General features: G+C 45.5%; 1 protein-coding gene across 8 annotated transcripts in view; it reads right to left on the bottom strand.

Annotated features, from left to right (window-relative positions):
* Positions 1 to 12,704, bottom strand: part of LOC102573424 (leucine-rich repeat and fibronectin type III domain-containing protein 1-like protein) — a 169,580-nt gene that overhangs the window by 22,324 nt on the left and 134,552 nt on the right. For all 8 annotated transcript variants that reach the window (XM_059718459.1, XM_059718460.1, XM_059718461.1 and 5 more), the window contains one exon: positions 36 to 1,427. In XM_059718459.1, the coding sequence (XP_059574442.1) occupies positions 36 to 1,408 (1,373 nt within the window). In that variant the 5' untranslated portion in view covers positions 1,409 to 1,427. The remainder of the gene's footprint in view (positions 1 to 35; positions 1,428 to 12,704) is intronic.

The raw sequence follows: 12,704 nt of genomic DNA, 5'->3' as shown, positions 1-12,704 counted from the left end.
CCATGACATTTGGATTGCTATGCAAGCAGGATTACCTGTAAACTAGTATGTCATCAGAAGAGCTGTTATACTGAATCTGGTACATTTTTATTCCAGGGATGTGATGCTGGGAAGGCCACTGTATGAGAGCAGAGGATGAGGTCAGCTCAGCAACCACAACCTTCTCTTGCTGAGCTTTAGTTTCATTGGGGAAACTTGACTTGGCTGATATAAGAATGTCTGAAGGCCCCGGCTCAGCGTCTTTGTCACAGTTGGTGCTGTTAGCAAGATTAGGATAAGGATTAACAACCAGTTCAACAGGAGCTGTGGACTCCCCAGCAGCATTGGATGCTATGCAGGTAAAGGTGCCTTTTTCTGTTAGGGAAGTAGATAAAACATCCAGTGTCCCATTCTCATAGGAAATTGTCCTAGACGTATTGGAGACCAGCTTCCCTTCGGGCGAGATCCACCGAACATAGGGATCCGGGTCACCGACGGCTTTACATTTCAAAGAGACGCTTTGGCCTTCCATGACCACCAGTTTTGGTGTCCGGTGGGTTATCATTGGCGGTTCACAGACAAACTCCTCCTCTTTAATGGTCCAGAAGTATTTGCCCATCAGCTCAGGTGGTGAGGCACATGTTTCTAGATCATCTTCTCTGGTGAGGCGTCTCAGCCACACTAATTCACAATTGCAGTGCAGAGGATTTCCTCCAAAACTAAGCACCAGAGATGATAATGGAGACCCTTTTGATTTAGCATACACAGGTATTCTCGAGAACAAAGGATCAGGGGGGATCTTTTTCAGCTTGTTGGATGTCATGTCCAGTCGAGCAAGTTTGTGAAGGTTTGAGAAGATTCCTTCTGGAACAAACTCAATGAGGTTGTGATCCAAACTCACTGTATTGACATTAGACAACTTTCCAATGGTTTCCCAAGGAATATTAACTAAATTATTATAGGATAGATCCAGATCCTCAATGGTTTCAATGAAGTCATCTAAAGACCCAGGGGAGATATAGTTTAATTGATTGTTACTAAGTATTAGGTGGCGCAGGTTAATTAAACCTTTGAAATGATCCTCATTGATATAAGTCAGTCTATTACTATCCAAGTGCAATGCGTGAAGGCCTTTAAGATCAAAAAATGCATAAGGCATAATTTGACTTATTGTATTTCTTGACAGTGTCAAATGAATAAGGTTGGTCATATTTGCAAAATCCTTCCTCCTAAGGGTGGTGATGAAGTTATCCATTAGCCTTAGTTCTGCTGTTCTTCTGTCAATGCTGGGGGGGACAAACAGAAGCCCAGTCTTTGTGCAAAGGATGGTGAAGGATGGAGACAGGTTTTGACACATACATCGTTTTGGACACATCATAGCCTTCACAGCTGTGCTAATAACCAATAGATAGACAACCAGCCTTTCCATTGTAAGAAAAATAGCAATCCTAAAGGAGGAAAAAAAAAAAGCCAGGTAAAGATATTTTAATGCAAAAAGTCATGCAGTTTACATTCAGACATTCACTATAGCTGTGGCTTTTGAACAAGCTAGACATGCCATTTGAGGTCTATTTCAAATTGTTAACACTGCTCTTCGCTCACATAGCTCTGCTCATCTTTCCAAGCACAAAGGCCCGATTGCAAAGTAACACTGCCTTTTCGCAGGGTTGTGGCAGCATTTAAAGTAGAGAGGGGTTTGGTGGGATGAATAATTAATTACTTACCAATATTTTTTGGTTTCAAAACACTACCTAAAATTTACCCATCCATGCATTGGAAGTTGGCATGGAAATTCTCTTTTTCTGTAAAATCAGATGTAATTCCGCCCAGGTAGGACAGGCGTACCAGACGCACGGCGCCAGGAACACTGATCCACCCCGTGGCCTACGGAAGTCTGAACATAAAAAGAAAACGATACCTAATGGACTCTGCATCTCGCTGCCACGCACACAAGCATGCCACAGAACAAGATAAAAGGGAACAAACGTGTCAGCCACAGCAAAGGGGGGAAAACCCTACTCAAAGCTTGGCTCTACTTTTTCCCCTGAACGTCTAAGACGACAACGGACTTTGCAGCACGGCGGATGGCCAACACTGGGGAGCTCTAGCAAACCGACGCGGAAGCTCGATTCCACAGTCCATGGGACTCCCTGAAGACGTGCTGCCAGACTCCTCCTTTCACACCATCTTTGACATTTTACAGTTCCCGGCTTGAGCTACGACTCCCGTTTCATTTCATGTCACAAAGCAGAGCGGAAGAAAGGTAAACTCCTTCTGCATTTGGGTCTTGTGACTTTGTAGATTCAGTTTATCACCTGGCATCCTACCTGGGAACCCTGGGGCTTCCTGTGAAGAGCCCAGAGAACCAGTGCAGCACACTCCTGCTGGGAAACGCTGCTTAATTCGTAGGTACCTGCAACCTGTATGCTCGTCAGTCTGAGTGGACTCAACCACATTACAATATAACACAAGAATCTACTCCTGAGCCGACCAAAGCAATTACAGCAAGGTCACCTTGTTGTCAGAGGATAAAGGTGCCATTTTTAAAAAAAACTAGTGGCAAGTGAAAAAAAAAAGGCTATTTCCCATGACTTCTACTTGAGCATCCCGAGTCCGACCAAACCTAAAAACAGCACCACGTACTGCATGCGTGCCTTTATTGTACACGGCAGTCACATTCCCCCCATCAGGGGTATCTACAGAAATCCTGGCACCTTTTTCTTTTTTAGCCGTTTCCCCTCCTGTATGAACAGATTAGGAATTTCTTCTGTGAAATCTTTTTTTTTCTAACCGAGTTTCATTCGGGAGGTGGTGAGGAACCAGATGTTCACTAGCAAATAATTAGGAGGAAAAATGCCTGTAGGCATTTTCGAAAAGCACAGTTATAGTCGGCCATAAGTACATGTATATTATTGTGTACAACAGGTAGCAGCACTGGAATATAAATTCTATAATTATATATATGTATATATGTTTGGCTACTGAAATTATCTCTGTGTAATCTCAAGTACTCAAAATAATTGCCTTTTGTATCCAAAGGGTAGATTTTCATTGCTACTTTACATCCAGCTGGTTAAAAAATTGTCATGCAATAGGCATGACTCAACTTGCACGTTAGTTTTGAACTCCTGTTTTACAGTGTAAGGGCTCAAATGATATAGCTTGCCAGGAGCTTCTAGACGACTCTGTTTCTATTCAAACTTCTTTCCAGGAAGAACTTCTCTTAAAAAAAAGGAACGTCTTCCCGAATGAGAGAACACATTTAATTTATTTCAAACATAGCCCAGCACCCTCCGGTGCCTGTCTCCCCCTGTCATTCTGCTGACCATAAGTAGTGGTTCATTGTTCCACATGAATAGGAATTACTGCTGTCCATGGAGAAAAAAAAAATCATGGACATTTAGGATTAGACGGGACCTCAGGAGGTCACATCTAGTGCAACCCCCTGCTCCAAGCAGGACCAGCCCCAACTCCATCATCCCAGCCAAGGCTTTGTCTACCCAGGTCTTCAACACCTCCAAGGATGGAGATTGCACCACCTCCCAGGGAAGCCTGTCCCAGTGCTTTACTACCATCTGAGTGAGAAAGTTATTTCTTAATATCCAACCTCAACTTCCCTTGCTGCAGCTTGAGCCCATTGCTCCTTGTCCTGTCATCTGCCCCCACTGAGAACAGTCCAGCTCAGGAGCGGGCAAAGTCCAACCTGTGGGCCAGATCAGGCCAGTGGCGGTCTCCATTTCCCAGTGGCCCCAGCCCATGTGGCTGCGACTGGTTTCCATGGAAACCCCAGATGTGGCGGAGCCGTGGCAGCGTGGGGCCAGGGTTTCCACGGAGATCGGCCCCAGAAGCGCTAGCAGGGGCATGCGGGCAGCGGATCGTGGCTCTGCTCTGGCTCCAGACCACGCTGTCACCACTGCAAGACCCCAGCCCTGGCCCTGGAGTAGCTCCCCGCCCAGCGAGACAAAAGTAAAATAATAATTATAAAAATAATGAACTATTGCCTACTAAAACAATAGTGACAATACTAATAATGAATTAAAAATAAATTGAAGAGTAATGTATATCTTAACTGAGAATGGAATAAAATACTAAGTAATTTCCGGGAAAAATGTATAAAAAAGCACTTTTGTTCCTCTCCTGTATATTTTCAAGTAGACTTTGCAAACAGTTAATTGAGTCATACATACAATCACTTTTGAAGTACATCCTAAAGGCACAGAAAACTTCTCCTGAGACAGACAGACACACACACTAAAATACATTCTATCTGAATAGTCTCTATAAAAGCCCATTTACTTATTTAAAAAGTCAATTTTCTCATTTTCTTTTTACTTCACTCAGTTAGACATAAATTGCTGTGATTTCTTGGAAATTATGTCCATAAAAAGCATAACTAAATTCCTCCATTTAAAAACATTTATGATACAGGGAGTAGGGCGCATCACAACCCTTGATGCCACTAGCATCTGAGATCGATCACGTTAAGCCTGTTTCCCTGTTTCTTGATACAAATGCCCTGTTTCAACCACATGATATCTCAGGACAAGAGACCAAAACAAACCCCGGGGACACATGCAAGCTGCATCACTAAGAAAACGACTTGGAATTAATTACACGTCAAATGTTGCTAAAGCCAAATCGAAAACGAGCCTGCAATCTACTGTGCGTTTGCTGATGAAGTATACCCTCCGCTGTTCTGCCCCACTTCTAAACCTCACAAGCAAAGGGGCTTCCACCACTCCTCTTGGTACATGTCCACATAGGCTCACAGGAAAGTAGGGCTGGGAAGGACCTCATAAGGTCCTGTAGCGCAGCCCCCTGCTCAAGGCTGGATCATCCTTGACTAAACCTGCTCTTGAAAACTTTCCAAGCATGGAAAATCCACAACTTCTCTAGACGGCCTCTTCCAGTGCCTGACTACTCTCATAGTCAAATTCCTTCTAATTGCCAGCCTAAATTTCTCTTGCTGCAGCCTGAAGCTATTGCTCCTATTCCTGTCCCCTACATTCACAGGAAACTGCCCCCCCCATCACCATCCTCTCTGTAATCATCCTTCAGGTATTTAAAGACTGTTTATCAAGCCTCCCCTCAGTCTTCCCTTCTCCAGGTTAAATAACCTTAGTTCTTTCAGTCTTTCCCCATGGCTAAGTACAGACAGTGAAAACGCCCGAGCAGAATCGATTCATTCTTCTCAGGTTAGTTTAAGCTGCATCGATTGAACCCACAAGCAGGTGAACAGACATTCACTTTTGATTCCAGAAATGCAGCCCCAGGCCTGCAGTGGCCCAGGCCAGGCACTGGGAGGTGCTAGCTCCCTGCTCAGCAGGAACAGACAGCATAGGCCAAGGCTAGCCTGCTCACCCTGCAAGGGAGAGTTTGTAGGGAGGTGCATCCTGGGATGCTGGGGGACTATGAGTTAACTTGCATCTGGAGGGGATCTGGGACAGAAGTTCAATAAACCAATTTAACCTAAAACTGTTAAGTCTGATATGACATCCATCCAGGTTTATCTTAAACCAGTTGTGGCTATTTTGAAAGCAGTTTCTGTGCACTGAACTTCTGTTATGTTACAGATTTGAACTCGTTTCTGATCACTTACACCAGTTTGTGTGTAATTTCTGTCCCTGGCCCATAAGTCTAGTCTCCCAGTCCCCGGATCATTTTTGCTGCCTTGTGCTAGACTCTTTCCAGGCTGCCCATGTCCTTCTCGAAGCATGGCCCAAAAATGTACACAGTCCTCCAGGTGAGGCCTCAACAGTCTTGAGGAGAGAGGAAGAATCACTTCCCTTGATTTGCAAGTGGTGTTCCTGTTAATACAACCCAGGATGCTGTTGGCTTTTTTTGGCAACAAGAGTACCCTGTTGCTTCAGCTTATGGTCCTCCTCTGCAGCACTGCAGCCCAGCCAGTCATTCCCAAGTCTATAGTTGTGTATGCAGTTATTCCATCTCAAATGCAAGACTTGACACTTGCCCTTGCTGAAGTTCATCTGACTGCGGACTATTTCCCCAGTCTATGCAGGTCATTCTGGATCCTAGCGCTGCCAGCCACAGTTTCCACAGTTCCACCCAATTTGGTATCATCTGCAAATTTCCTAAGCTTTCACTTGACGACATCATCCAAATCATTACTGAAGATGCTGAACAATACCAGACCCAGGACATATCCCTCGGGAACCCCATTTGATAACTCCTCCCAACTAGACATCGAGCCATTGAGGAGTAATTGCCAAGTAGGATGATCCAACCAGTTACGAATCCACCTTACAGTACTTTTGCCTAGTCTGTAGTGCCTTAGCTCGTTAATGTGTATGTCATGGGAGACCCAGTTGAAAGCCTTGCTAAGGGTCAAAATATACCTTGTCCACTGCTCTCCCCTCATCCACAGACCCTGCCACTATCAGAGAAGGAAATCAGATTGGCATGGCATGACTTGCTCTTGGTGAGTCTACGCCGACTGTTTCTGATCACCTTGTTCTCCTCTCGGTGCTTCCTCGAGGACCTGCTCCATGATCTTTCTGGGTATATAGGTTAGGTTGTCTGGTCTGTAGTTCCCCACATCCTCCTCCTCCTCCTTAAAGAGGGGCACAATATTTGCCCTTTTCTAGTCACCTGGGACCTCATCCAACCTCTGTTAGTTCTCAAAAAGGATGGCCAATGCTCTGAAATTACCTGAGCCAATTCCTGCCGTACCCTCACATCCCTATGAACTGGACTGGAAAACCACCCCTGCTATGATACCCATCTTTTATTTTTCTTTAGCATTTTCACCTTATTACTCTCAGTCCTACAACCATATACCAGGCTCAACCTCTCTTCCTCCCTACGATCAGTTATGATCCTTTTGCTCTTCAGTGTCATTGTCTCCTACTTAGTCTGTCCAATGACAGAAGCTCTTAAAATCTTCATAAAGCTATTCTTCTGTGCCTGTACGAAGACAGAGGGAGAGAGAGAGACTGAGGGACAGAGACCGATGGACCTGCTCAGGAAGATAAAAACCCCAGCACAGCTTTTACGTCGCGCCCTTAGCATCTGTACTGCCCGGCAACCTAAGGGAGCCGAAGTGCTTTACAGACGTGACAAATAAAATGGATGACGGACTCAGTCATGCTTAGGACAGAATGAGACCACTGTTAAACAACGCACAACAAAATGCAGCGTTTTATGACACAGGAGAATTATATCCAAAATAATGTAATCCAATGGAATTTAAGAGGAGCTGAATGATACCACCTACCCTAATGCCTGAGCGATACCCTCCACCACTACTCTAATATCTGGTATTTGTAATCTTTTATGCCCAAAAGGGGTCATTGTTTCAGTTGGAAACTTATGAAAGATGCTATCTCCAACATCACAGCAGCCCCTAACACTACACAGAGGTCTGAGTTCAGTACCGAGTCGGAGACGAGAGAACAAGCTGCTGCATAAAATCTCCTAACAAATGAGATCAGAGCCCGTAAGAGCGCAGTCTCCGAGAAGTCAGGGAATTAGCGTGGCATTTTTTTTTCCAACTACACAAGCTGAATGTCTGCTCCATATGCACTAGTATGATCACAGGATCCTAAATCAGCCTCTAAATCACAAATGCTGGGACAAAGGGGAGCAGAATGCAGCTCTCCAGTGCAAAGGAAAGGGCTTCAAGCTCTGGCTCCCAAGGGGCACGTTTCTATCAGCCAAATGTGAGCTTCCAGCTGGCGTTACATGCCTGCCTCCCTCCCCATCACTTCCCAAATGCCAAGTGAGGCTAGGTGCACAGAACTAGAGTGGAGCTTCCTTGCGTCCTGTGCTTGTTCTTCACGACATCCGAGGAACATCCCACCTGCAACAGAAAGCCCAGTCTGCAGCTGCATGCTCTAAGCAGGGGCCCAAGAGCTGCTGTGCAGGGTCACAGAGGGCGAGCTGACCGCATGCACGATGCAAGAAAGGGATAAATCTTCCTGCCAAACAGAAGAGGAGCACCCAATTGTGCGTCTGAGTCTCTTACATTCAGATTATTGCTGCAAGTCCCAGGTGCCTTGGGGTCTTCTCCAGGACAGGCGCTCCCGTGGGCATCAGTCACCCCGGACCGAGGCGGTGGAGACAACATGCCCTAAACACAACCTTCCTTCCTCATGTCTTGGCACTTTGAGCCTGAAAGCTTGTCTACTCTCTCCCTCTAACCATATACACGATTCGGTCAATAGAGATATAAGACAAAAAAACTTGCTGCCTGCGTTGGTAGGAGCGGTGCCAGCAGATGGAGGGCAGTGATTCTTCCCCTCTATTCAGTACAGGGAGGCCACATCTGGGGTCCGGTGTCCAGCTGTGGGCCCCCACTGCAGAAAGGTTGTGGACAAGTTGGAGAGAGTCCAGTGAAGGGCAATGAAAATGGTTGTGGGGCTGGGGGACAGGACTGGTGAGGAGAGGCTGAGGGAAATGGGCTTGTGTAGTCTGGAGAAGAGAAGACCGAGCGGGATTTGATAGCAGCCTTCAACTGCCCAAGTGCAGGGGGCCGGAGATGATGACCTCGAGGTCCCTTCCAGCCCCCAACATCTATGAACTACCTGAAGGGGTCCAAAGAGGATGGAGCTCAGTGGGGGCAGATGACAGAACAAGAAGCAATGGGCTTGAGCGGCAGCAAGGGAAGTTTAGGTTAGATAGAAGGAAAAACTCTCTGACTAAGAGGCGGTGCAGTCTCCATCCTTGGAGGTTTTGAAGACCCGGCTAGACAGAGCCTCATCTGGGATGATGCAGTCGGGGCTGGTCCTGCTTGGAGCAGGGGTTGGACTAGATGTGACCTCCTGAGCTCCCTTCCCACCTGAATTTTCCATGATAGTCCCTGAACTATACTCCAGCAATTACAACACTCCAGCCACCTTACGGTAAGTGTGCAAAGCAGTGCTTAAGTCAGGCTAATCTGCATGAAAAAGTACAACCAGGACAGCTGCCGTGGCAAGGGCTGTGAAGAGATCATGCTGTACAGTGGACAGCTGGGCCAGAAAACCCAGTGTGCATGGGCCAGGGGTACAGCCAGGCACACGGAAAAAGCCATACAGACATTGGATTTATGGTACATGACAACCTGCCTGCCATCTGATAACCCCAGATAACCTGTCTGCATTTTATCACCGTCTCCCCTTTCCTCCCTTCTCACCGCTATCGTCTCCCGTTCCCTTTGAACCTCACTGCCACGCATTTGCATTTTCGCAGACCTGCATGTTGCATATTGGCTTCTGTTCTACCCAAGAGAGCGCGCAGACACCCGCAGACTCTCCCTGTGCCTGAAGAAGGGTGTTTGTGCCCCAAAGCTTGCAAAGAACCATTTTTTCCAACTATTTAGTTGGTCTAATGAAAGATGCTGCATCTGCCCAAAGAACCTGGTTTGCCTCTTGCGGCGCAGTACATTGCATCCCCCACGAGAGGTCTCTGCCGGCACAGCTTACTGGCACGCCGGCAGTGCAACCGCAGCAAAGGCTCTGCGGGGAACAATTCCTTTGGTCACCGTGAGGACGGCAGAGCGATGACATAAAACGATAAGCAGTTAAACTTTCCTCCTAATCAAGATGTGTATTTAGACTAGGTCACTTGTCTCGATTCTCATGGGGGGAACAAAAAAAACTCTCTGAAGAGAATTGAAGCAACGTAACTTTTTAAAATGGGTATAGTTATAGCCTTATCGGAGTAAATCTTTAATTAAGGATGAATTTTTAAACCGCATTTCTTTTTTTCTCCCAGGGCATAAAGTCCCTATGGAATACCTAATAAGAAAATAAATTAATACCAATGTGTTATTCAAATTCCCACTCCGGCTTTTCTTTCCCCTTGAGACTGAACTACAGAAATACAGCCTTTACGGATCTGTCCAGCAAAGCAGAATTTCAGATTTCTGAATCTGGGTACAGATTTGAGGACAGCCAACAATACTTTTCAGTGCTACCTGGAAAACAATAAACTAAGTTTTCCTTTAAGTACTACCAAGGCAAATGATATAGGAAAATGCACCTAATACTGTGAACTGCATGACTCTAATATTTACTTTATTACAGTCAGCGGCAAACTGTATCTAATTTTTTGTAATAACTTCCCATTAGTAACGTCTTTCTTCCTAATGACTTTCTTCATCACGAGCTTCTAAAATATTTAACATAGTGCATTACTGGCTTCCTCTTTCAAATATTTGCTTTTTTGACAATCCCGATTTTATCATCACTTCATCGTGCACTCTGCAACCTGCTTCTCTCTAATGGCCCCATGTTTTCACTCCTATTTGGTACAAATGATTAACTGATGCGTAATTATCTAAAAACAGGCTGCAGTGCAACGTTATCATTCCCTTGCTTTGTCATTAGCAAATATTAATGCATTTTAATGGATTAGCCACCATCTGGGCTATAAGAAACCAACGTGCAACCACCTCGCTTAAGCCACTATTTTGTTACAAAAATAATTAAGTGTTGTTAATGTGAAACTATGGCATTAAATTAACAACGTTGGTGCCAACAGTGATTGTGGTGCAATTACTCTTGTAAAACAAATTACAAAGTCCCTGCAAATGTCATAAAGGAAAGTCGCATCCATCCCTGAAGTACTGCTGTTGTCCTGAATTATAGTTAAAAAACGATCTAGACCTAGAAGTGCAAACAATGCATTGAAAATGCACTTAACTATATGGTGATGCCAATACGCCGAACTTCAAAACCTGAGGGATCTTTAAAATCTGTCTTGGCTACCCCAGACTTTGGGCACGGAGCTGTCCCCCTGCTATCTAGAGACACATCTAGTATCCAGGCACAGTGCTGTTTCCAAGACCTCTTTCACCTCGATCCAATTCGGATGAGATCTGTTTTGACCATGACCAACTCTTGTGTATCTTGACCCTATACCTGTGCCTTGGCACCTTAGTACATCTCCATGAAGTCGCCAGGATGATCCACTAACCACCGAGACATTTTTTCTGATGTACTTCTGGTACTTCTTGTGCTGCCGCTATTCGTAAAGAAAAAAGGGTTAAGGAACTTAACAGGATCCTCTTGCTAGAAAGAAACGAGAGGAATACTCCCAGGATTTGTACAGAAGTCAGAAGTTATCTTCATATTCAGAGATACGGTGGGATGCATCAAAGGGAAGAAAACATCTTCGGGGGGAATTCCTAAATTCCAGCCAACACGCAGGATTTTGGTTAGTAATGCATGTGCCAGGACCCCATGTCTCCGGTGATTAAAACTTTAATCACCAAATCGAAACAAGATGCCATATGCAACGCTCTAAATACCACCCTTGCTTACTGGCAGAGAAAGCGTCAGCCCAACTGCAGTGGAGTGGCATAAAGGTGGGCGAGGCATTAAGAACCGAGAGGCGCGAGTGTAAGCCTTGCTCTAGACTCAAACGCATCCTCCAAACTGACCCAAGAGGCAAATCGTTTGAGTTGAGGCACCAGAGGCGGCTGGACACGGCGCCATCCCACTCCACTTGGTTTTCCACAGCTGTGGAAACCAGTGCATGAACCACGCCAGCTCAACGCACTACCAGATTCTGGATGAACCTCTGGAAGCAAATGCCCCGGTGACTTCCTACTAGAAAACCATCATTTATTTCCGTCGCAGGATTACACGCGATGGATCTGGGTCTCTTCAATGGAAAGGCTTGGTGAATCCAAACCCGTCACTCCCCATGTTACAGCTGAATTACAGGAACGTACACTGCTCAAGTTAAGCATATGCTACCTAGAAAATGGATATGCACGTGAGTTGTGCTTAATTTATAGCACATCTTCTAGCAGAGAGGTGCTCAAACTGTGGACCGCGGACCAAGCTCCATTCAGGTGGTCTGCAGAAAGGTGACCTAAAGATAAAGCTGACAAACATTACGCCCGACTTCCCAGACCTTTGCTTAAAAGAACAGGTAGAATAAAAAAAAAAAAAGTTTATTAAGTGGTCTGCCGAGATTTTGAGCAATTTTCAAGTGGTCTGCAAAAAAGCAAAAGTTTGAGAACCACTGCTCGAGCATGCTGTCGCCAGGGATGCTTAGGACGATTTTTTTTTATAAAGGAACATGAACAGCAGAGAAAGGGGCGTGCTCCTATGACAGTAGGTTAGCAGGCCGCAGTCGACTGAATTCAGAGTGATATTTTCAGGCAGAAAGATTTAATTCTAATAATTCCAGAACTGGATAAGCTGTTGAAGGTCTCACTGGTTTATCGCTTATGACCTATTATTTTGCTCCACAGGAGAGATTTCCAATTGTGTTTCCTGTACGTTTGTGATGCGACAGACAGATTTACCAGTCTTCAATCAAAGAGTCACAGAAAATTAGGACTGGACGGGACCTCAGGAGGACATCTTGTCTAATCCCCTGCTCCAAGCAGGAACATCCCCAACTATCTCATCCCAGCCAAGGCCTTGTCTAGTCGGGTTTTGAAAACCTCCAAGGATGGAGACTGCACCACCTCTCTGGTAACCTGTACCAGCGCTTTATCATCCTCCTAATGAGAGAGTTTTGCCTAATATCCAGCCTCAACTCCCCTTGCTGCAGCTTGAGCCCATTGCTCCTTGTCCTGTCGTCTGCCCCCACTGAGACCAGCCCAGCTCCATCCCCTTTGCAGCCCCCTTGCAGGTGGTCGAAGGCTCCTATTCATCAGAGAACTCCAAGAAATTCAGCATCATGGTATCAAACTCTCTTAGGTTTAAAAACCTGCTTAAAGCCTAAGAATGCTAAGTCAAATCAACTGAACAGATTTCAGCAAATAA

Source organism: Alligator mississippiensis, chromosome 15 (genome assembly GCF_030867095.1).
Source record: "Alligator mississippiensis isolate rAllMis1 chromosome 15, rAllMis1, whole genome shotgun sequence".
NCBI classification, from domain to species: domain Eukaryota; kingdom Metazoa; phylum Chordata; order Crocodylia; family Alligatoridae; genus Alligator; species Alligator mississippiensis.
Note: the sequence above shows the minus strand (reverse complement) of the source record. Positions and strands in the feature narration are given on the sequence as shown.